We start from the raw sequence: 25,146 nt of genomic DNA, 5'->3' as shown, positions 1-25,146 counted from the left end.
AAAGGTGTACAGATTTGCAGAAAATGTTGTAATTTGTCCAAATGTTTTAACGGTCTGAGTATTTTAAAAAAAACAAAAAACAGCCCTTAAGAGGTTGGTCATTATCTCAACGCAATGAGATATCAAAAAGCTTTTAATTCAGTTATGATACAGCTCCAATCCTGATGCACAGCAAGTTTGGTATAAAGTGGGCTAAGCATGTAGGAGAAAGCTGCAATGTTTTTCACCAAATTCCAAAATGGCAGAAAATCTAAGTAGGCAGACTGTATGGGTCTGCGAGGCTTTTTTGTAAAGCAGGTGGAGATGGGCATGTGTGAATTTTTCCAAGTTAATCGGACATTATGCGCAGGGATGTCAGAGCCTCTTTTTTTTTACACCTATCAGAAGGCCATTCACCAGGCCTGACAAATTTGGTGAGTTTAGTCTGGCACGTACCATGAATATGCAGCCAAAGTAGAAAAATAAGAATCCTTGCAATAGGGTCATCTCGGACTGACTGTCAGTTGCTCTAAAACAATTATAAAATGCATAAAAAACCTCATTACACCAAATTAGTGGGAGCCCTGAGCCCGTTTTTCAGCAAGAAGACTTTTGTTAAGTCCCGCCTACTCGTACAGACATGTTAAAAATGGAAGCAGGGTTTCAAGTCTAGATAGATACGCTTCTATAGACCCATATTTAACGGTAAAGGTTAGATACCATGGACCACTTGGACTAAAACACTTTAAACATTCCGGGTGAGAGACTTCATTTAAGATTATTTTACACTTCAAGAAAAAAAAAAAAAAAAAGTTCTCACTTGTATGCTCTAAAGATCTACGCCAACAAAACTTTATATCTGAAAACATTTCCCCCCCAAAGTCAGACCAAGTACAGAAAAACAACTTTTATTTTCACATGAAAAATACTTATTTACAGCAGAAAGAAACAAATAAAATTTATATAAAAACAAAAATACTCTTTTCTTTGTGTCCATTATTCTGAAACTCTTGAAGGCATTGCAGTCAGACAGGTGAAAGGGGGTGGAGTCCTCAGTTCACTCTGCCTCATCTTTTAGTTTCTTCTTTTTCTTCTTGGCACTTACAACCTGCAGTATGATATACAAGTTATAGTCGGCCTGAGTTTAGACTAAATAATTTTCAATAATCAGCTGATCATTAAAGTATTTGTTTTCTAGTACCAAAAACAAAAGAAATATTAATTGATTAAATATAGAAAGACTTCAACAGTCACATGATCTCCTGCCTGAAAACTGTATTCAATCAGTCTGCTGTACCTAAATATATGCACAATTCCCTTTTAAAGTCATACAGAACATTAGTTATGCCACATGATTGTCTTATAGACAAGTCCTCCTCACCTCTGCCTCTGCCTCCTCCAGTTTCACCTTCTTCTTCTTCTTCTTCTTCACGTCCTCTGCCGGCGGCGTGCTGGGCTCCGGCGGCTCTTCGGCGGTATCCCTCTTCCTCTGTGGCACACAACGGTCACCGATTGATCAAGAGTTGTTCAAAGGTTTTACAGTTATTAATATGTATTCAGGTACATAGTTATAAACTTCCAGCTCTTTACCTTTGCTGACGTGTCACATGACTCTGTAGTCGCCTTGGAGATACTGTCAATTAAACAAAACCAATTTGACGTCATTATTTTAACTGAAGCTGCACAGCAGTGCGACGTCATCACTTAGTGTTTAGTTCGATAAGAACGAAGTTTAACAGTCAGACTGGGACCAGTTCACCACATTTACTGATAGTGATCTCACCTGTAGTCCACGTATTGGCTCTGCCAGTCGGTGGGCGTGCTGCCGTTGGCCTTCCCGTGTTTGTCCAGTAGTCCTTTCTGGATCATCATCTTCTTCTGGCTCGCCTGCAAACAAGCGACCGTTAGCACCGACTCGACTCACACCAACCGTTCCGCACCTGAGGGCGGGGCTTACCTTGGGACCCAGACCCCACTTCCTCGGATACGTGTCCCTCTCCATGATGACCCTCTTGATCTTGGCCACCACACCGTGGTCACAGGTGGAGATGACAGCGGTGGTCATCAGAGCAACAGCTGCAGGAGAAGAGCATTGTTAGCGAGGTTGCCACATCAGCTAGCTATAGAGGTCATCATCTTTAACCCTGAACCATCAGAACAGGGTGATAGATAGCAGGTCATCACAGCCCGAGAGCTACTGCATCTACTCTGCTCATCATGTGGCTGCAACGGTACACATACACCTGTATACACTCACCTGAGCAGATGGCCTCCCCCTTGGTCGTGATAACCACGATTTCCTGGTTCATCTCGATGCCGTCTTCGTACCTAAGCACACCCGGCAGCATGATCTTTGCCCCATAACAGATGGCGTTCACCTGGAAAGTCAGTGGCCCTCAGGTGAGTCATGGGAAGACACGATGATGTCACCACCAACACGCAGCTCACATCTTTAGTCCATCACTGATCAATATACACTACTGATGAAGACTCACCGCACTGTCCTTCATCACCAGCCTCTTGTAGGACACCAGCAGCTTCTCCAGCGGGAACACGACCCTCCGGAGGTACGTCTCGTCTTTGTTGTGGTCGAACTGCCACTGAGCGTCCAGCACGTCGTGCATCGTCACCATGTGGTCCTGAAAACAACAACAGGTGTGAGGCCGTGACGCGGTCGTGGTGCTGTCAGCAGCCTCGAGGCTCCACAGGCACCAAGATGATGTCATCTGAGCCTCTGCTGCAGCTTTCTTTTCCAAAGATGAATTAACAGGCCGGCACTGAGCAGCAGGCCTGTACTCAACACTGTGGATCAGACAGGAAGTGATCAGACAGGAAGTGACGCTGACCTTCTCTCCCAACACTCCAGACCGGACTCTCCTCAGCTCCTGCATCTGACCTCCGACCCCAAGCATCAGACCCATGTGGACACACAGAGTCCGGATGTAAGTCCCGGCCTCACAGCTCACCCAGAAGATACCTGCAGAACAGACCATGTGACCTCAGCACACGCTACTCTAAGGGCGAATAGATGAACGTGTGTATCGATTACTGGTCGTACCTAATCTCCTCTCAGGGTCGTATTCGATCAGTTTGCTCTCGTAGATGGTTCGAACTCTGAGTTGTCGTTTTACGGCGGCGATTAGCGGTGGCCGCTGGAACAAAGCGCCCGTCAACGTCTCCAACGCCTGCAACAAAAGGTGAGTCAGTCACATGACCGACAGCCGGCCAATCAGAGTGAGCACCAGGGCTTCCTGGCCCGTCTACAGACATTACAAGCTGTGTTCTATGGAGAGCTTCACACGTCTCACTCACCCGGGCGAGGGTGTGCGCGCTCTCTATGGCATTGTGCAGCCGAACGATCCCCACATACTCTTTACCTGCAACACACAGAGAGCAGTGAGGGGGGGCTGCTGGGTTTTACTGTGCTCACACGCCTGACAGCCGGGTGGAGACATTCACACGATCAATCAGTTAGGTCTCTGCCTACCAGCGCTCTGCTGGGACTTGACCAGCCGCGTGGCTCGGTCCACGCAAACGATCAGGCAGCCGGTGACCTTGGGGTCGAGCGTCCCGCTGTGACCTGTCTTCTCCACGCGCAGGATCCTGCGGATCCACGCCACAACCTCGTGGGACGACGGGTTAGCCGGTTTGTCCAGGTTGATGAAGCCCGACCTGACAGGAAGTAGCGTCAGATGTTAGCCTAGCACTACCTGACAGCCCTGGTTTTAGCATGGCACACTTCCAGCGGCTGCCTGTTACAGCAGCGCCCGCTCACTGAGCTTACATAGAACTGGTGTTAGCATAGCCTCAGATAGCCCTGGTGTTAGCTTAGCATTACCTGACATAGTCCTGGATGCTCCTCTTCAGCGGGTTGCTCCCGTTGGGCAGCGGTGTGTAGTGAGCCGTCCGGATGTTCAGTTTGTCAAAATGCTGGAAGAAAGTTTCGTATAAATCAGTTTGTCATTTGTTTGTTATAATTGTTATTATAAAAGTCTGTGTGGTCAGAACAGTCAAATCGTCTCGGCGGTTCTCGGGTCGCAGCGGTTTCTCTGTCGCGGTTTCGGACCGCCGACAAAACGTTGAACGGCACCGGCACCGTGCCAGAGGCCCTGCCCCCAGAACGGGGGCGTGGCTGAAGCTGCGAGAAGATAGCCGCTCAGCGAATGGATAAACTGCTTCATCACGTCACACGAGTCAAGCAGCACGAGAGCTAACCGCTATCAGCACATACCTTCAGCAGCAGCGGCCACTGGGACGTGTCAAGGGACGCCACTCGGGACTCGGGCTGGATCAGGAAGTTCCCGCTCTGCTGGATCTCCTGTAGGGACAACAGTTACACACAGCTCCTCAAACCGAACCCTGATGACATCACTCAACATCCCTCTGGTCCATTTGTGATACAATTGTATTAATGTCTGTCGCTTATTCAGGCATGAAAACGGATCAGGGGTGGAAAAAGGTGAGAAGGATATTACCCCTCTAAAGGGTTCCGGGGCATGCTCCCCGTAAGAAAATGTTTAATATGCCATATTTTAAAATCTGATGCATTTTGAGATGCTTTTTTTTGCCAACCTGGGGAGAGCTGGAGAAACTTAACTTCAGCCATGAGTCAAAAATTATTATGGCCTCCTTACTAAGTATTATGCACGCCATTTCATGCTGTCACTGGGTCTAACATTTACAGTCAGACCTGCAAACTCATGAGGGGTGAAAAAGGTGACACGAGGGGGGGCAGTGACGGGCGAGTCAGTGCCGAACAGCGTCACTCGTCGAGAAGCTGACAAACTATGATCATTATGGGTTTTAATTCTTCTTTTTTCAATACCCAAGTGTGTACATATACATACATACATACGCTACCGTTCAAAAGTTTGGGGTCACCCAGACAAATGTTCAGCAATTTCTCTCATGGAATAATCTAAGAACAAGAACAGACTGGCGAGTTTCACATGAAAGTTCTTTTTCTGGCCATTTTGAGAGTATAATGAACCCACACATGTGATGCTATGCATAGGAAGGCCAGTTGTATAGCTTCTCTCTCCAGCATAACTGTTTTAAGTTGTGCTAACATAAGTGCAAAAGGGTTTTCTAATCATCCATTAGTCTTCTATGCGATGAACAAACACAATGTCCCATTAGAACACTGAGTGATAGTTGCTGGAAGTGGGCCTCTATACACATATTTCATTAAAAACCAGACACTTCCACCTAGAATAGTCATTTACCACATTAACAATGTATAGTGCATTACTGATTTATTTAATGTAATCTTCATTAAAAAAAAACAGTGCTTTTCTCTGAAAAATAAGGACATTTCCAAGTGACCCCAAACTTTTGAACGGTAGTGTGTGTGTGTATATATTTTGTAGTCTTAATACTTACAATATGCAATACTGCTGTACTATACTGAATATTGTTTTGCTACTACTACATTTCATAATATTACACATATGCCATAATATGTATAATGTACTAGCCTTTTTATTTGACCATATTATGTCATACTGTTATACCACTTTACTTTGAGGAGAAGGCACTGTTAGTCTAGATAGAACACTGAATAATGTTTCCACCAGGTAAACCTGAACATGCACACCTCTCTCTGTGTGACAGTGATTATAACCGCATAACTATATAGATTATAATTAACTGGAGGATACACTTTTTCCTACACGTAGATCTTAAACCCTTAAATATAAACAGGAGCCCGGCCACCCTACGGAGAAACTCATTTAGTTTTTTTATTAAAATAAAAGTTGGATAAAATCTCCGTTGGCCTCTCCTTAAATGTAGTGAGGTGTCAGTAGGTAGAACTGCAGTGCAGCTGACTCGCTGCTCTCCTGTCTGACGTCACACGCTGCCACGGACTCTCCGCTGCCAGTAATCTCACTCGCTGTCTCTCCAACAACGTTAGCTAACGTGTTAGCAGGCTGACTAGCTTGCTATTATTAAACTGGTGGGAGGGAAATGAAGCCGCTGTAGACATCTTAACTCTAATTGGCCAAGACTCGCGACGTCAAAGATCTTCTATTGCTGAGAGGATCATGACCTCAGTTTTTTTCCCGTGTCCCACTCCAATCTCAGAAACGGCGGACAGTTGACCTCCGCCCCCCCCCCCAAAAAAAAAAAACTCTTCGGATCTACGTGAATGACATATTTTGGTTTCAAAACGGCGAATTTCGCCGAAAGGTGAGGGATTTTCATGCCTGCTTATTAATAAATCATTTGACTATTGCACTCACCCCGACGTCGTCATCCACGACTCTCTTGCTCCTTCTCTTCTTGCCGGATACTGAGGAACACAAGCAGTCCGTCAACACGTGATCAACAACCCGTTTAATTAACATATGAGACTAGTATGTGAAGACCACGTGACTCAGACGGTAAGGTCACGTGAACGGGAAGTAGCCGCCACGTGGCCGCCGACCACACGTGGTAGTTAGCACTAGGCTGCTAACAAAGCTAACGTACCAGTGCGCCACATGCGACCCGCAGGGCCCAAACAGGGAGGGCAATATATATATATATAAAAATAAATTTTTAAAACACGAGCACTGTTGTAAGTGCAGGAGCCCGTGAGAGGGCCGCACGCGGGTCCTGCAGTGGCCCGTGAGCAGGCCGCACGAGGGACCTGCTCACGGGCCCCTGCAGGACCCACGAGGGGCCTGCTCATGGGCCCCTTCTGTGTCCGTCCCCTGCAGGGGCCCCATGAGCAGGTCCCTCGTGGGTTCTGCAGGGGCCCGTGAGCAGGTCCTGCACGCCACATGCGAGCTGCTTCGCATCAGCTGCTTTCTACAGCAAACCTCCATCGAGAACCTCGGAACTGATCAATAAATAAAAAACACGCATACATCTTCCCATGACGTCATACTGCAGCAGAAAAGTGAATGGAAACTTTAAAGAGTCACATAAAGACACACATGAAGCCATGCGGCGCTCACCTTCTGTGTCCGCCATCTTCCTCCGAGAGACTGAACGAGAGACTGCTGCTCCCGGCTCCTCCTCCCTCTTATGCTGCTTCTTCTTCTCCGGTTTGACTGGAGGACTATGAACCTACGTCACCGGAGCTTTGCGCCACCTACTCTGCGGAGTGTGTATTACGTATATCTCTGAATGACGCTATGATAATGTATGGTGTTATGTGTATAGATTATATATACACATAACACCATACATTATATACATACATACATACATACACATAAATATATACATATTTATTTAAAAGGGACCATGTACAGTTAAAACATAAATGTCACCATTTGATGCACTGTACCAGATTGTAGCTGCAGCTAATTTGCATCTGTAGTCCCTTGACAGATCATAACATTGATTAAACCAGTGTGTGTGATCCTTTCCAATGCATTTGTTAGCTTGGCAGCTGCTAACTCAGTAGTTTTTGTATGTGTGTAAACAACAGTGTCATCTGCATACATTTGCAGTTACATCATGACACTGTTCAGGGAGATCATTGATACATCAACTAAATAATAAGGGACCCAATACTGACCCTTGTGGAACACCCATTGTGCATTCCATGTTTCTGGACAGTGCATCACAAACCTTAACATGTTGAATCCTGTTAGATAAACATGAAGACATCCATGCCAGTGCTTCAGATGAAAAGTTACATTTAGAGAGTTAAAACATCAAATGTAACAAATTAGTTGGAATGAGTCCTGGAGGGATGGCAGATTGCAGCCAATCATCCTCTCAGCAGAGCTGATGATGCGCTGCAGCCTGCCCTTGTCCTTGGCAGTGGCTGCAGTGTGCCAGACGGTGATGGAAGAGCAGAGGATAGACTCAACGATGGCAGTGTAGAATTGCACCTTCATTGTCTTTGGCAGGTTGGATTTCTTCAGCTGCCTCAGGAAGAACATCCTCTGCTGGGCCTTCTTTGTGATGGAGCTTATTTTCAGCTCCCACTTGAGGCCCTGGGTTAGGATAGAGCCCAGGAAGTGGAAGGACCCAACAGCGTCGACAGGGCGGGTGGGGCTGTGTTCTTCCTGAAATCCACAACCATCTCCACTGTCTTCAGAGCGTTGAGCGCCAGGTTGTTTTGGCTGCACCACTCATCCCCACCAGAGATGAGTCCAATGAGGGTGGTGTCATCCGCGAACTTCAGCAGCTTAACGGAGTGGTGACTGGATGTGCAGCTGTTGGTGTACAGGGAGAAGAGCAGAGGGGAAAGAACGCAGCCTTGAGGGGAACCGGTGCTGATGGACTGAGAGGCTGAGACGTGTTTCTCCAGCCTCACATGCTGCTTTCTGTCAGACAGGAAGTCTGTGATCCACTTGCAGGTGGAGTCGGGCACATGCAGCTGGGATGGGATGATGGTGCTGAAAGCAGAGCTGAAGTCCACAAACAGGATCCTGGCATAGGTTCCTGGGGAGTCCAGATGCTGGAGGATGAGGTGGAGGGCCATGTTGACAGCATCGTCTACAGACCTGTTGGCTCTGTAGGCAAACCGCAGGGGGTCCAGGAGTGGGTCAGTGAGGGTTTTGAGGTGGGACAGGACCAGGCGTTCAAAGGACTTCATAACCACAGAGGTCAGGGTGACGGGCCTGTAGTCATTGAGTCCTGTGATCCTATGTTTTTTTTGAAGGATGGTGCAGAGGCGTGAGCCCCTGCTGGGCTGGGGGATGGGAGGCTGATGGTCTGTGGCTGGTTGATGGAACTGTGGGAGATGGCATCAAGACTGTTCCATTGTCTTTCAAAGCGACAGTAGAACTCGTTCAGCTTGTCTGCCAGGCGGCGGTCATTCATGGAGTGGTGGGTTTTAGGCTTGCCGTTGGTATTCTTTCTGAGGCCTCTCCAAACAGAAGCAGAGTCACTTGCTGAGAGCTGATGTTGCAGCTTTTCATAGTACAGTTGTTTAGCGTCTCTCACCGCCTTGCTAAACCTGTATTTTGACTCCGTGTAAAAGTCCTTGTCCCCACTCCTGAATGCCTGGTCCTTTTGCAGCCGTATCATTTCTGAGTTCCGCTGTGAACCAGTGTTTGTCATTGTTGTAACTCACCCTGGTGCTGGTTGGAACACAGCTGTCCTCACCGAAGCTGATGTAGGAAGTTACAGCCTCTGTGTACTCATCCAGACTGCAGTCCTGAAGACACCTTGTCTGTACAGTCCAAGCACACCCGAAGATCCTCCATAGCCTCACTGGTCCACTTCTTGAATTTCCTCACCACAGGTTTGCAGAGCTTTAGTTTCTGCCTGTATGAGGGAATCAGATGAACCATGGCGTGTTCAGAGTGACAGTGCAGCACGAGGAATGGCATGATAAGCCCCACTGATTGTGGTGTAGCAGTGGTCCAGAATGCTCTTCTCTCTAGTAGGACATTTAATAAACTGTCTGTATTTAGGGAGTTCATGGCTGAGGTTTCCTTTGTTAAAGTCCCCAAGGACAATAACTAAAGAGTCTGGGTTAGTCCGCTCCACACACCGTATCTGTTCGGCGAGTGTCCGCTGTTCCTCCTGCACGTTGCGCTGCGGCGGCATGTAAACACCAACCAGGAACTCACGTGGGGAGTTGAAGGGTTTGCGGTATATGATGTTATGTGTATGATGTTATGTGTATATATATATATATATATATATATATGATGTTATTTGCATAGAGAATTTTTGTAAGCAGAAGTGATCTGAGGGTCACAGGGTAGACGGAGAAAATGTGTCTCGGTCTGGAGACGGCCTACATCTCTATCATAGTTAAGCACTGATGGCACTGTGTTGGTGAGAAATATGCTTACTATGCAGAAACTTATAGCCTCCCTAATGATAAGATAGTGTTCCATCCACAATGGCCAGGATACCATGATGTGTATATGCACGAAAAATTATTCACGCATTTGTTGCTTCTAGACTGGATTACTGTAACTCCTTATTATCAGGCTGCTCCTGTAAGTCTCTTAAATCTCTCCAGTTGATACAGAATGCTGCAGCTCGTGTACTAACGAGAACTAGGAAGAGAGATCACATTACTCCTGTATTAGCTGCTCTGCACTGGCTTCCTGTAAGATCAAGAATCACATTTAAAATCCTTCTCCTTACCTACAAAGCCTTAACTGGTGATGCACCATCATAGCTTAAGGAGCTCATAGTAGCATATTACCCCACTTGAGATCTCATAGTACCATACTACCCTACTAGAGAGCTCATAGTAGCATATTACCCCACTAGAGCTTCCACTTTCAGTCCGGGGGGCAGACACAGTCACCTCATTTAAGAGTAGACTTAAGACTTTCCTCTTTGATAGCTTATAGTTAGGCCTGGCTCAGGTGTATAGTTAGGGCTGGCTCAGGTTTATAGTTAGAGCTGACTCAGGTTTATAGTTAGTAGGGATGTGTCCTTTCGTGTCGAATCTTCGATACACGTGTCGAGTAACCCAGGTAGATTTTGGTAGATGTAGATACGCGTATAGAGGCTTGTGTCGATGACGTATGTGGTGACGTTCGAAGCCTCGCGAGCCGGTCGCACCACGTGACTGATTCAGAAAATGGTTCGTGGGTTTGCCGTGCGATTTGAAATATAAGAGGCAGCAAAACTCAATGGATTTCCTTTCTATCTGTACCCAGCTTCGTCTGTGCCCGTGAAAGGGTATTTTATAAAGCAGGCGAAATAGTCTCAAAAAGCCCAGCACTGTGGGTCCATGTTCTGCACTTCTTATTTTGGATTTAAAAATATGGTAATGTGGTATGGTAACCACTGCGCCACAGTGACATCATGACACTATTCTCAATTTGTTTCCACTTTCCCTTTTGACCCCGCCATTATATCATACAGATAGACACAATATTAATAAGTTAATAATTGATGTATTGGCGTTTCAAACATCATTCATTCAATTCAAAGCTTCACACACCAAAGCCATGGTGTCGTTATGATCACTCTGCCTGTTTACAGGTATTCTCCACTTGGTGGCGCAGTAGAGCAAATGACGCCCCATAAGCGAACCAATTGGATGGAAAGCTTCAATGCTTCAGGAAGCTTTATCTCGCCATCACTAGCCTAGACTGCTGTGGGACATCTTAGGATACACTGAGCTCCTCTCTCCTCTTCTCCCTCTCCTTCTGAATGAATTCATGTCTCTTCAATGCACATTACTAACTCTACTTCTTCCCCGGAGTCTCTGTTCTTCCTCGCCTCAAGTGGCCATGGACCGTGGCTCATTCTGGTCACATGACATCTATTGCTTCTGTCCATCTGGTGAGAGGGATTCTCCTCTGTTGCTTTCCTGAAGGTTTCTTCCCTTTTTCCCCCTGAAAGGGTTTTTTCAATTTTTTGGGAAGTTTTTCCTGATCCGATGTGAGGTCCTGGGACAGGGATGTCTATGTGTACAGATTGTAAAGCTCTGAGGGGAGTTTGTATTTGTGACTTTGGGCTGTACAAAATACACTGAATTGAATGTTGCTCTGTGTATACATGTTGCTCTAAAGTTATAAGCCATAAAGTGTCAAAGTATAGAATGTTTTTAAAAGTCATAATACGCCATAGAAAGTCCTAAAATCACATATTGAAACACATTGAACTTCTCCAGAGTTTTATGAGAAACATGAGAATCAGAACTCGTCTTCTCTCTGCAGGACGTTTAGTGTTCAACAGATTTAGAGAGAAACCCAACATCCACAGATCGAGACTCTGCACATAAAGTAACTCTTAATGAAGAATTTATGATGATGATCAATACATCGTTAACTCCAGGGATCGTTCAAAATGACGTCCCACCAGACCGGTTGTGGACTCGTTGCTTGTTGAGGATCTGATCCCACATCAGTCCACATGACACACAGCAGACCTCCAACCTTCAACTATTACATTTTCTATTTTCTGACATGAAACAGACTCACATCTGCTTGAAAAAAGGGATGAAACAGAACAAGCAGCCGCTCAGAGGTCTGCTGGGTGAGATGAGCGTGGTGCGTTCAGGGTCCTCAGGCAGACCGCACTTCCTGCTGCTGTTTCACAATAAAAGCTTCATACAGAAAAAGTTCACTGCGTTTTTAATTGTGAAGCAACTTTAGGAACATTGGATGTCGTCGCTCTGAACCGGCTGCTGATTGGCTGAGAGGAGGAGGTTGACGAAAAGCTGAGGCAGCAGGTCAGGCGGCGCTGGAGACGGCCAGTTTCTTGAGGTGGTCCATGAACACTTGCAGGCTGACGTCATCCGTCAAGATGGGGGCTCCAGACTCCTGCAGAGGACACACTGGTCAACGACAGGGGAGGGCTCACCTGCCCCCAGGCGTACATGTAGCAACACATTGCACAACTAAAGGCGAGGACTCACCTGTCCCCAGGCGTACATGTTGTTGTGGGTCTGGGACGGGTTCACCTTGGAGAGCAGGAAGCGAGCCTGGAAAGCATCATCATCATGTCGTATTATAATGTAGCGTAAATAACAAGGCGCACTATTTACAGTGTAAGATATTATGTTGTATTGTAAATAGCACATATAATGTATAGTACATCTAATGTATAGTACATCCAGTAATGTATAGTGCATTTAATGTATAGTACATCTAATGTATAGTATATCCAGTATTGCATAGTACATCCAGTAATGTAACGTAGGTATATTGATGTATAGTATTGATGTTTCGTAGGTATATTGATGTATAGTATATATATTGATGTTTCATAGCTATATTAATGTATAGTATATATATCGATGTTTCGTAGCTATATTAATGTATAGTATATATATATAGATGTTTCGTACGTATATTAATGTTTTGTATGTATATTGATGTATAGTATATGTATTGATGTATAGTATATATATTTACATTTAGAGTAGAACATATAAATACATGAACACATTCAGACAGCCGTGTGGTTACGTGTTAGCTCCCCCACCTGGCTGCCTCCGTGCTCCGTGTCGATGTATCTGGGCATCGGGAAGCGAGTGTGCAGCAGCTCCTGAGCGTCGTCCACCGGAGCCTGAAGGAGGTGTCTGAAGTTCTCATACTCAGACATTTCCTGATAACCAGCCTTCCTCCACTGAGCTACAGTCTGACAGACAGAGACCAGGGATTAATGACTTGTGTCATCACTGAGCGAGCCTGACAGACAGTGACCAGGGATTAATGTCCAATTGTTTCCCTAATGCTGTGTTCACACCGGTCGCGACAGAATTTTGTCGCGCGACCAGATTACATGCAAAGTCAATGTACAGACGCGGCGGCGCGAGGGCCCTAAGAAATATAATTTTGCCCCTGATATCACTAGGAGAGGGGCAAAAAATACCCTCACAATTTCCTCTAATAATTATGATAATTTAATGAACTTAGAAATGTAATGAATTTAGAAATGCGCCGCCCGCGTTTAAATCAACCGTCTGGACTTATTTTTTTATTTCAAAAAGTGCCCCCAATTTTTATTGAAATGGCCCTGGATTTCAGTTGGTGGGGGCAAAAATTGCCCCCTAAAAAAGATGTACATTTCCTACCCTGCTTTAAGAAATATATGTGTGTACTTGGCGTGTACCTCTCCGTGGTAGATGAGGATCTGGAAGAAGGTGTCCATCAGCAGGATCCGGTCCGGCAGGATGCTGCTGCTGTCCAACAGGACCGGCTGAGACACACAAACACATATCCTGATGGTACTCAACACTTAATATTAATAAATCTGAGAGAGTTTCAGGAGCAGCACATATATCTACCATGACAATAAAGTATTGACTCTTGAATGAATCGTGAGATACTGAAATATTCATACCAGACATCAACCGTCTGCAGCTGCATTCTCTCTCCTGACCACAAGGAGGCGACTCCTCTGGTTGTATAGAAGTCTATGCTTCATGTGTTAAAGCTGCATTCTCTCTCCTGACCACAAGAAGGCCACTCCTTTGGTTGTATAGAAGTCTATGCTTCATGTGTTAAAGCTGCATTCTTTCTACTGACCACCAAGGGGTGACTCATCTGGTTGTATAGAAGTCTATGCTTCATGTGTTACAGCTGCATTCTCTCTCCTGACCACCAGGGTCAGGAGACACTTCTCCTGACCCTTTTTAACACTTAATGTGTTAAAGCTGCATGCTGCAAACGTACATGCCGAACGTGCATGCCACACATGCACGTTCATATTGACAAGTGCATGTACAGGTGTATAAATACCTCAGGTGGTCCATTGAATGAATAAGCGTAAAGCACAGGTTGGATCATGATGAGAGCCTGAGTCAGGTCCTGTCTGTTGAACTGATGTCTGTAATATGAACTCTCATCTGGACTGTTGTTGAACACTTGTAGGAACGGAGAGCGGCGCAGGTGGAACATGAACTGGAAAACAACAACACAGGTAACCAGTTCACCCACAGGTAACCAAGTCACCCACAGGTAACCAAGTCACCCACAGGTAACTAGGTCAGCAACAGGTAACCCACAGGTCACACATTAGGAGATGTAGAACAGAGTATTATGGTATGTGGATCACCTGAGGGTAGAGGGAGAAGGTCTCAGAGAACCTGAAGGAATTTGGATCATCTTTGTGGTAATCTCCAAACTTCTGACACTGAACAGAAACAGAACATTCATTGACTCAAATGTTAATAACAACAACAATAATAATAATCATTATAATGCTACATGTATAGTACGCACCAGTCTGATGAGCTGTCTGTCCAACCACCTGAGGACATCCGGACCCTCCTCTGTCTCCGCCCGGTACACCGACAACCTCGCCATCAAGATGGCCGCCGCCTCCTGATCGAAGGACGCCGCGATGCTCTGAATCTGCGTCTGAGCGTCTGCCCAGCTGGCGGAGGAACATCCCAGTGTCATGTACTGGTGTCGTGTACTGGTGTGTGTGTGTGTCCGAGTCTGTATCTGTAAATGGACCCGTACTTGTATAGCGCTTTAACACTACATGACATCATTCACCGTCCGTCCGTGTGTGTGTGTGTGTGTGTGTGTGTGTGTGTGTGTGTGTGTGTGTGTACCTCCTGGCGGTGGTGGTGACCCTGATGCGTCTCTGTCCTGATGAGTGTTGGTACTGAGTAACAAACTGAATGGCTCCTCTGCCGCCTTGAGGGATCGGAGCGTTGTGCTGCAACAAGACCACCAGACATGAGGAACCTTTACCGTTGGTCCTGAACCAGTCTCAGTCTAGTCCTGGTCCTAAATCAGTCTAGTCCTGGTCCTCTATAGACCTTAGTGTAGTCCTGGTCCTCTATAGACCTCAGTCTAGTCCAGGTCCTCTATAGACCTCAGTCTAGTCCTGGTCCTCTATAGACCTCAGTCTAGTCCAGGTCCTCTATAGACCTCAGTCTAGTCCTCTGTAGGTCTCCATCAGTAACCAGACTGTGTGTGTGTCTTTTTCTGTGTGTGTTTGTGTGTGTGTGTGTGTCTTTTTCTGTGTGTGTGTGTGTGTGTGTGTGTGTGTGTGTGTGCGCTCTCATCATCACAGCAGGTGACCGACAGCCACACCACAGCAACGCTGCCTCTGGAGACGCGCACACACAGCAGGACACCCCTCCTGCAGTCCGTCCTTCAGACTCAGTGGATCAGACTTCGGCGTCTCAGATCAGACTTTAAAGGATTGAGAGAATGATCAGCAGACTCACTGATGATGGAAGCATCATTCGTCCCTCGATATCTCAGTCCATGGAACTTTTATTCTGAAAATCCTGATCACGGCCCTGTTTGTACTCAAAGTTCGTGCTGTGGAAATGTACAATATACTGTGATGTCTTGAGAGGTCGGGATCGTGAGGCGTGGGTGCACAGATCAAGACGACAAGCAGTGGTTTCTTTAACTCAAAGTTCTGTATTCAGATTCTTCTTAACAAAAAGGTCAACTTAACTCCAACAAAAAGTCATTAAACAAAACAAACATCAGTACTTCAGTTTTCCCCGTGGTTCATTGTCTTTAACGTAATATAAAACCTCCTCTTCTCCTGCGCTCCTGTCCTTTGTCTCTCCTCACCCCAGTTCCTCACAGGGTAATCAGCTCATCCCTTTCCGCTGTGCAGCAGCCTTGCCCCAGGCTGCCCTGCTGACTGGGAATTGTAGTTCATTCACCATCTACCATGATGGATTGTAGTCCCTGCTGCAACCACTGGGCAGGGATGTACCATTAATGACCCTTCCTCTCATGACATCACAATACATTATTAAAGTTGTCATGTGATGCGCCACCCAACCTAAACCCTGCATGTTTGTTTGTTTTAAAGGGGCCAAACTGTTTATTTATAGATATTATTGGGAACTTCCTTTGAATTCCATTTAGTATTTTAGTTTTAACAGTAACCTGATAGCTGTCTGTCTAGCGGGCGGGAGCCAGAAAAGGCTGTGCTTCAGTGAAGTTTACACATTAATATAAAGAGTCCAAACTGTGAGGACTGTCAACAACAACATGCATAAACCAACACAAACAGTCTTATGTTGCCATGTGAACACCATGTCTGAGGTGAACCTGGAGCTGGAGAGCAGAGCTCAGTCTCTGAGGATCAGATTACCTTCATGACTCACTGTCATTACTCTCATATGGTGACACCGTGATGTCATAAAAACAGGGAGGGTCAAAGGTCAGCATGGCCGCTTGAGACACAAACACCAGACAACTAATTTATGGTCTGAGCATAAGTTAGAATTATTCCGACAATACCCATGAGCCTCAGCTGCCGTTTCCTTTAGAGAAGAAGATGGAGACCTCTAAAGTTAGTCCACAGACCTCTAAAGCTAGTCCCCATACCTCTGCAGCTAGTTCCCATACCTCTGCAGCTAGTCCCAGACCTCTCAATCTAGTCCCTAGACCTCTAAAGTTAGTCCACAGACCTCTAAAGTTAGTCCCCAGACCTCTGCAGCTAGTCCCCAGACCTCTGCAGCTAGTCCCCAGACCTCTGCAGCTAGTCACAGACCTCTAAAGCTAGTCCCAGACCTCTGCAGCTAGTCCCCAGACCTCTGCAGCTACATCTCAGTGTGTCTGTATGAGACGTTTAGCGGTCTACAGGGTCCAGCTGTGACCTCGGCCCTCTCCACATGGCTGTTTTTGACCAGTGCTGCCCTCAAGCCCTGGATCACCTGTATGACGCAGATGTAAGTACAATTCCACAAAGGCAGTGCCAATGTGAAGCAGCACTAAACCAGACTCCATGTGTCTGTCCGTGTGTCCGCAGCAGGTTCAGGGCGACGTCGCAGCGTCTAGAGGTTCATTCAAGTGTGTTCAGGGACGCATCTGGAGCCCCGCCCCCAGAGCGCCACCCTCCAACTGAACACGCCTCTGCAGAGACCGCCAGACTGCACTGTGGGAAATGTAGTCCTTCATTTCATTCATACTATCAGAAGACGGTCATTCTCCATCACATTTAGAGCTCAGAGATGGTCCAAGAAGTTCAAATCTTGCTCAGTGAGGTCAAGGAGCTGGTCCAAGTGGGAAATATCCCAACGACTACTGGGTGGTTTGTCAGGAACTTTAGTTCAGATATTCTTGAGTGGATAAATATGGCTGACCTAAGGTGATCCTACAACAGTCAGTCACATCTTTCCCATCATACCTGTGATGTAACCTTCAGACTGACCTCAGACCAGCTAAAGGTCAGAGGTCAGAGGTCATACCTGGTTCACAACCTCGAAGTAAAGCGCCAGCGTGGTGCTCGGATCCAGACCACAGACCTTCCACTGACACGTTCCTCCTGTGCCGATCTCCTGTAACACACACACACACACACACACACACACACACACACACACACACACACACAGGGTAACGACGCAGTACTGTGTACTACTGGTACTACTGGTCCTACTGATACGTACGTTCTCAGACACACAGGGTCCTTTAGCGCTCAGAGACACGCACGGGCCGATGGCTCCAGATACTTTGATCTCTCTGGAGGTCTGAAACAAAAGATCACTGATTATTGATTATTCATGCTGATGGATGGAACTAGAGCTGATCAATACTCATGATCAGGATCCTTTCATGTGCTTAAAAATACTGTCTCGAAATGACTCTGATGACACATACTGAGTCTAACAGCTGAGTCTAACAGCTGAGCAGCCGGCCAACATAGGGCAACAGGGCCCACCTTGAGCCACCAACATTTTTTATTTATAATATTATTAATTATAATAATAATAAATTATACAAATTGTCAATATTTGTGTTTTTTAACTATGGAATAACCCAGTAGTATTTGTAAAATAGGATATCTGCTTAAAATATATGCTTTTCCTGTTTGTCCTCTCTGCTAATGCACCTCTCAGCTGCCCCCGTGCACGGCGCAGCAGAGGCGTGCACGGGGCTAGACCAAAGGAAGACGGATCTAATACGCAGTTTAGCCAATCACTGATTAAAGATATAAAGTAAGTAAGTAAGCTTTATTTGTACAGCGCCTTTCACAGACCAGGGTCACAAAGCGCTTTATAATTACAACAAAACAATACACAGTTAAGAAGTACATACAAATTTTAATTAAAAAAGGCCAAGACAACTCAGTGACAATCATAGCAGCCCCAAGACAATTAAGCAAAAGCCTGAACAAATAAATAGGTCTTAAGTTGCCTTTTGAAGGAGTCAACAGACTCCATCGAACGCAGAGAGAGCGGAAGATCGTTCCAAAGCCTGGGAGCAACAGCCTGGAAAGATCAGCAGATTCTGATCCACAGACCTCAGAGCCCGAGCTGGGGTGTAAGGCTGGATCAGATCACTGATGTAAGGTGGAGCCTGACCATGCAAAGCTCTGAAAGTTAAAACCAGAATATTAAAATTTATCCTAGAGGAAACTGGCAGCCAATGAAGCGCTTTAAGAATAGGAGAGATGTGTGTCCTCCTACTAGAGTGGGTGAGAATTCTCGCTGCAGAGTTTTGCACTAACTGCAGACGAGACAGCTCCTTCTTGTTCAGACATAAATGAATGACATACAATTCATCCAATCAGCGCCCTAAAAAAGACTTCCGGAGGGGCTATTCTCATCTCGCCCCAGGCTGCGCGTTCCTGTGTCTCTGTTCTCGTCAGGGCTCATGTCTCGTTCTCATCTCTTGTGTTCTCGCCGGCTTCTCTTCTCTCGCAGCGCCATTTTAACGACATGACAATGGAACAGCCCAGCACTAGTAGCGCTACTCTTGCAAGAAGATTCAACCCTAACTCGATCAAATCTCTCCTCCAAGACCCGTTTGAGAGAAGAACCTTGGCAGAGAAACTCCTGGTGAAACAACTGGTCCCAGATCAGCCTCCTGAACTCAGCATAAGACAACAAACCGGTGTGAATGGGAAGACGCACATGCGAAGCTTCTGTAAAGACTGGTACTGTACACGAGGAAGGCTTGGCTAGTTGAATTCAGTCATGCTAAAGCTGTATTTTGCTTTCCATGCGTGCTTTTTAAGTCGACGGGGTCAGATTCAGCATGGACATAACGAGAGTAAAGAACGCTGAGACGACGGACATGTCCACCACCCACTGCCAGCTGGTGCTTGTGCTACATCGATGCTAACGGTAACGAACAAGAGCGTTTTTTCGAGCACATCACCATCCAGAACGCAACCGCTGACACCGGCTCGCGATGATTTAAAGGAAGTTGCAATGTGCACCGTTTGAATGTCAAAAGCTAATGAAAATATGGTCAGTTTTGTATACAAATTAGAAACGGTAAGGGTATTAGCACTCCGTGGAAGATGCACAAGGTTAGTTAAAGTTGTAGTAACTGTATGATGGCCCTACCAAAATAAATTGCCACCAGCCGCCACTGCAGCTGAGTCTAACAGCTGAGTCTAACAGCTGAGTCTAACAGTGTTTCATACCTTGACCTCCAGCGTGGCGGTGAAGGCCATCTTGAAGGAACCCTGGACGTCTTTGGTGAAAACCCTCTGGAAGGTTTGCTTGAACAGAGACGTGTTGAAGGAGTCGGCCATCACCAGGTAGCCTCTGGAGCAGAACACAGGAGAACTATTGGTTCTACAGCACATTCTCTGATCCTTCTCCGTGTTCATGTTGGTTCTACAGCACATTGTCTGATACTTCTCTGTGTTCATGTTGGTTCTACAGCCCGTTCTCTGTGTTCATATTGGATCACTTCAGTATCGTGTGATTCCAACAGTCACGTGACTGACTCCTCCTGGTTTTATTGATCTGTGATCAGTAACTGAGGACGTTTACACCTGTTATCATGCATGCGTGCGTGTGCGTGTACCCAGTGTAGTTGGCGCAGCACTTCATCTCCAGTAGGCCGGTCTGATCCAGAGCACAGGCGTAGATGTCAATCATGTGACCATTCAGGGACGCTCTGTTAGCGAGAGACTCGTAGTGCTGCGTCACACACACACACACACACACACACACACACACACACACACACACACACACACACACACACACACACACACACACACACAGAGAGAGAGAGAGAGAGAGAGAGAGAGAGTCAGCGTGCGGCCCCAGCCGGGCCTCATGACCCCGCTACACTCACCTTGGTGGCTTTCTTCATGAACTTAGCGTTGTCCTTCTCCAGGTCGTGCCAGGACCTGATGGGGGTCTTCAGTTCGTCCCCCACCACCATGCCGGGGCCCTGCGTTGCCGGGCCGCCGATGAAGGTCATCACCCGAGCGCCCGTGTTGGGGAAGGTGCACTGTGGGTATAAACACAGACCCTGAGCGACATGATGCCGACCTTTCGGTGCTGTGCAGAGCGCTGGGGGACCCTCCCACCTCCAGCAGGCCCACCGCGATGGACATGGCGACGCCCAACGAGCGCAAGGGCCTCTTTCCCTGAGTGACGGGCCAGGGGTCCCGCTGCAGCTCCCCCAGCAGGTCCGTCAGGTTCATGTCGATCTTCTGCACCGGCTGCAGGAACCTGAAGGAAGAAGGGACGCATCTCATGAACCTGTACTGCCCACTGCCGGCATTGCCATCTTTGTGAGGACCACTTTCACGTTAAAACCATCGTAGTGAAGACAGTTCTGTATTGGGAGGACATTTTGTTTAAGACCTGGTTTCAGGGTTCAGGTTCAGGTCAGGTGCAAGGCAGGGATGTTGAGTTGAACACATTTTGTCTTGGTTTCTTAACCGTTAGAATCTTAGAAGCTGCAATATCTATGTTGTGAGCGCCGCTCAGGTCTATAGTTAAGACTGGTTCAGGTCTATACTTAGGGCTGGTTCAGGTCTATACTTAGGGCTGGTTCAGGTCTATACTTAGGGCTGGTTCGAGTCTATAGTTAGGACTGGTTTATGCTGGTTCATGTTTATATATTATGTATTCTGACTGTGTGTGTGTGTACCTGTTGGACAGAGGCTGTTGGGCTGGTTGAGGTCCTCGTCCCTGAATGGCTGAAGGTTTGGTCAGACCCAGCATCTCCTGCAATCACAGCTGGTTAGAACTGTTGATGACAACATTAACCGCTACCTCCCCTGAATTAGGAAGACCAGGGCACCAGGGGGTTAGCCATTCCTGGGGGGTTGGCCAGGCCTTGGGGGGTAGCAAGTCCTGGAGGGGTTAGCAAGTACTGGGTGGGTTAGCCAGGCCGGGAGGGGTTAGACAGGCTGGGAGGGGTCGCAAAGCCTGGAGGGTAGAGAGACCTAGGGGGCTAGCAAGACCTGTTAGTCGAACATAAAGTTGGTGACCTGTAGCAGTTCGGGGTAAGGGGAAGGGTTAGGGTGAGTTCGGGGTGAGGGTGAGGTGAGTTCTGGGTGAGGGTTTTGGTTGATACCTGCAGCTGCTTAGCGCTCAGGTCCTTGGTGCCCCTGAAGACGTAGCTCTTGGAGATCCCCTCACAGCCGAGCTCGTGGACCTGAACCATGCGGCCGAAGGTGATTAGTCCCACCAGCGCGGTGGGCGGCAGCAGGGACAGGGACATCTGGAGGGACTCCTTCAGGGCCTGCAGGTCCTCGTCCTCCATGCAGGTGTCCACCACGTACAGGAAGACCAGCGGCATCTGAGGACCCCGCTGAGGACAGAGACCACATCGGGTTATACATCTGACAGTATGGCCGGTCGGTCGGCCGGTCGGTCGGTATGTGGTCTTACCTGGACCACGTACTCGATGGTGGAGAACTGCGGCAGCAGCTCAGCCGGTTGATTCCCCTCAGAGATTCCAGCGTAAGACGGAGGGAACTGGAACAGAGACCAGAGTCAGACTCTTGTGTTCAGTGCGGAGAGAACTGGTGTGTGTGGTACTGAACCTGGTTCCTCTGGTAGCAGAAGTTACAGGCCCACAGTCTAGCTCTGTAGTCCACCTGGCTGGAACACAGAGGAGTGCAGGTTAGACCCCATTCACATAGGAGTGGAGGTTAGACCCCATCCCGGACCCCTGACTCCCATCCCTGACCCCTGACTCCCATCCCTGACCCCCATCCCTGACCCCTGGCTCCCATCCCTGAACCCTGACACCCATCACTGACCCCCGACACCCATCACTGATTCCTGACTCCCATCCCTGACACCTGACTCCCATCCCTGAACCCTGACTCCCATCCCTGACTCCAATCACTGACCCCTGACTCCCATCCCTGAACCCTGACTCCCATCACTGACCACTGACTCCCATCCCTGACCCCGGACCCCTGACTCCCATCCCTGACTCCCATCCCTGACCCCTGACTCCCATTCCTGACCCATGACTCTCATCCCTGAACCATGACTCCCATCCCTGACTCCCATCACTGACCCCCATCCCTGACTCTCATCCGTGACCCCTGGCTCCCATCCCTGAACCCTGACACCCATCACTGACCCCTGACTCCCATCCCTGAACCCTGACTCCCATCCCTGATTCCCGACTCCCATCCCTGATTCCCGACTCCCATCCCTGACCCCTGACTCCCATCCCTGAACCCTGACTCCCATCCCTGACTCTAATCACTGACCCCTGACTCCCATCCCTGAACCCTGACTCCCATCCCTGACCCCTGACTCCCATCCCTGACTCCCGACTCCCATCCCTTACCCCTGACTCCCATCCCTGATTCCCGACTCCCATCCCTGATTCCCGACTCCCATCCCTGACCCCTGACTCCCATCCCTGAACCCTGACTCCCATCCCTGACTCTAATCACTGACCCCTGACTCCCATCCCTGAACCCTGACTCCCATCCCTGACCCCTGACTCCCATCCCTGACTCCCGACTCCCATCCCTTACCCCTGACTCCCATCCCTGACTCCCATCACTGACCCTTGACTCCCATCTCTGACTCCCATCCCTGACCCCTGACTCCTATCCCTGACCCTCATCCGTGACTCCTGACACCAATCCCTGAACCTTGACTCCCATCACTGACCCCTGACTCCCATCACTGACCCCTGACTCCCATCACTGACCCCTGACTCCCATCCCTGAACCCTGACTCCCATCCCTGATTCCTCACTCCTATCCCTGACCTTCATCCGTGACTCCTGACTCCCATCCCTGAACCCTGACTCCCATCACTGACCCCTGACTCCCATCCCTGAACCCTGACTCCCATCACTGACCCATGACTCCCATCCCTGATTCCCATCCCTGCACCCTGACTCCCATCCCTGACCCTGATCCCTGACCCTGGCTCTCATCCCTGACCCTGAACCCTGACCCCACACAGTGAGTGCGTACCACAGCGGGTTGAGCACGGCGCGGCAGGTGGCCCGGCTGCAGAGCACCGGTTCGTACTGGATGGGGGGCAGGTCTGGCCGCTCCCTCAGGGGGGTGAACAGGGCCGACACCGGGACCACCATGCGGGTTGCCTCCAGCCGGCTGGCGGGCCATACGTTCCAGCTGAACCGCACGCCGTCGCGCTCCTCGTTCTGAGTGATGTACTCGGGGAAGGTCGCCATGGCAACGCAGAAAGACGGGAGGGGTCAGACACGCTGTCAGGTCAAATCTGTGGGGGGTGGGTCATGTTAGTGTAGTACTGTGTACTAGTCCTACTAACTATACTAGAGTACTACTAACTATACTAGTGTACTACTAACTACTATACTAGAGTACTACTAACTAATATACTAGAGTACTACTCACTTCTATACTAATTTGTATTTTTAATAATTAAACTGGTGCGCTGAACAGCTGATCCACTGAAGGCGCAAGTACAAAACCGCCACTGCTATACTAGAGTACTACTAACTATACACTAACTATACTACTACTAACTACACTAGAGTACTACTAACTACACACATATATATATATATATATATATATATATATATATATATAAACATACATATATATATATGTATATATAAACATACATATATATATACACAAAATGTAAAAGTAATAATGCATTTTATTTGTAACACACTTTTCATTAAAAAGAATCTCTGAGTGCCACAGAGTCAACATATAGTAATACAAATATAATGAAAAGATAATAAAAACCAAGTTAAAACCAAGTTAAAGCATAATAAATGGTGATCAATGAGCTGGTGATCAATGAGCTGGTGATCAATGAACTGATCACTAGTATCTATCTGTAAAGCCTCAGAGTTAACAGCTAACAGCAGGTAAACAGACAGCAGCATCACTAATACATGCACAGACAGGTGACCTCACACGCAGGTTCCCTCGCCCAGGTGACCTGGGGGTCCAGGTGAGCCTCGTGAAGGAAAGCCACTCACCTCTCTGCTGCTCTCTGCTCTCTGCTGACAACGAAGCAAAACAACATGGCGGCTTCCGGCGCCACGTCGAGACACAGAGAGCGAGAACATGAGGAGGTATCACTCTGAGCAACATTCAGGAACCGCATTCCTCAACGCTACAGGCAAAATCAAATCATCTGCAGGATATTCAATCTGTGATCCTTAATAATAAAAGCAATATTTATTTATTTCATTACGGTTCTTATCTAAAGACATCAAGGATGAATATGAGATATGAGTTTACAAGTAATAATACTCAGTTTATTGTGTTTTGTCGGTTTCTTCTCAGTTCAATTAGTTAGTTTCAGAGAATAACTCAAGTCTCAGCATCTTTGGTTGTCGGTGGAGGATCACGTATAAATACAACTTCAGAAGTCAGCCCTGGTGACCTGTGACCTCGCTCACGTGTAGGTCTGCAGACACTCCATGTCAGAGTGAGACCTTGTATTCTCAGAGGATCTTTGGTGGAGCCTCGCCCACAGGAGAGAAAAACTTTACATTTAAAAAGTACTGTGTCAACGTACTATTTGGAGATACTTGTACTTTACCTAATTATTTCCATATTACGCTATATTATACTTCTGCCATACTACTTCTCAGTAGTAACTAATAGATACTTTATGAA

At 47.5% G+C, this 25,146-nt stretch overlaps 2 protein-coding genes across 3 annotated transcripts; both read right to left on the bottom strand.

Moving 5' to 3' along the window:
- Positions 1 to 871: 871 nt before the first annotated feature.
- dkc1 (dyskeratosis congenita 1, dyskerin) lies at positions 872 to 6,943 on the bottom strand. The gene is made up of 15 exons (XM_079237312.1): positions 6,921 to 6,943; positions 6,222 to 6,271; positions 4,211 to 4,297; positions 3,818 to 3,909; positions 3,467 to 3,651; positions 3,292 to 3,356; positions 3,038 to 3,164; positions 2,826 to 2,956; positions 2,475 to 2,618; positions 2,237 to 2,357; positions 1,937 to 2,055; positions 1,763 to 1,866; positions 1,570 to 1,612; positions 1,361 to 1,468; positions 872 to 1,087 (listed from the first exon to the last, which is right to left on the bottom strand). The coding sequence occupies exons 1-15, from the start codon at positions 6,934 to 6,936 to the stop codon at positions 1,037 to 1,039; spliced, it is 1,443 nt and encodes a 480-aa protein (XP_079093438.1). The 5' UTR covers positions 6,937 to 6,943; the 3' UTR covers positions 872 to 1,036.
- A 4,423-nt stretch (positions 6,944 to 11,366) lies between these two features.
- Positions 11,367 to 24,520, bottom strand: sec23a (Sec23 homolog A, coat complex II component). 2 transcript variants are annotated; one of them, XM_079218377.1, is made up of 20 exons: positions 24,501 to 24,520; positions 23,494 to 23,761; positions 22,087 to 22,144; positions 21,932 to 22,018; positions 21,615 to 21,851; positions 21,186 to 21,262; positions 20,617 to 20,761; positions 20,379 to 20,537; positions 20,103 to 20,218; positions 19,714 to 19,837; positions 17,729 to 17,809; positions 17,528 to 17,617; positions 14,912 to 15,018; positions 14,574 to 14,727; positions 14,407 to 14,484; positions 14,091 to 14,252; positions 13,462 to 13,548; positions 12,832 to 12,987; positions 12,263 to 12,328; positions 11,367 to 12,167 (listed from the first exon to the last, which is right to left on the bottom strand). In XM_079218377.1, the coding sequence occupies exons 2-20, from the start codon at positions 23,712 to 23,714 to the stop codon at positions 12,078 to 12,080; spliced, it is 2,295 nt and encodes a 764-aa protein (XP_079074503.1). In that variant the 5' UTR covers positions 23,715 to 23,761; positions 24,501 to 24,520; the 3' UTR covers positions 11,367 to 12,077. The 2 variants fall into 2 exon arrangements, with proteins under 2 accessions (XP_079074503.1, XP_079074504.1); XM_079218378.1 differs by lacking the exons at positions 20,617 to 20,761; positions 21,186 to 21,262 and having other exon boundaries at positions 20,379 to 20,558.
- Between the last annotated feature and the right edge of the window lie 626 nt (positions 24,521 to 25,146).

Source organism: Taurulus bubalis (genome assembly GCF_910589615.1).
Source record: "Taurulus bubalis genome assembly, chromosome: 1".
In the NCBI taxonomy this organism is placed as follows: domain Eukaryota; kingdom Metazoa; phylum Chordata; class Actinopteri; order Perciformes; family Cottidae; genus Taurulus; species Taurulus bubalis.
The sequence above is the reverse complement of the archived record's forward strand: the minus strand, read 5'-3'. Positions and strand labels throughout refer to the sequence as shown.

Coding starts and splice junctions, on each gene's coding strand:
- dkc1 (XM_079237312.1), bottom strand. Junction 3,165..3,291: donor GCGCGCACACCCTCGCCCGG/GTGAGTGAGACG, acceptor CTTTTGTTGCAG/GCGTTGGAGACGTTGACGGG. Junction 1,613..1,762: donor AGCCAATACGTGGACTACAG/GTGAGATCACTA, acceptor TTTAATTGACAG/TATCTCCAAGGCGACTACAG.
- sec23a (XM_079218377.1), bottom strand. CDS start 23,714: ATGGCGACCTTCCCCGAGTACATCACTCAGAACGAGGAGCGCGACGGC. Junction 22,019..22,086: donor TCTGCTACCAGAGGAACCAG/GTTCAGTACCAC, acceptor TCTCTGTTCCAG/TTCCCTCCGTCTTACGCTGG. Junction 20,219..20,378: donor TCATGAAGAAAGCCACCAAG/GTGAGTGTAGCG, acceptor TGTGTGACGCAG/CACTACGAGTCTCTCGCTAA.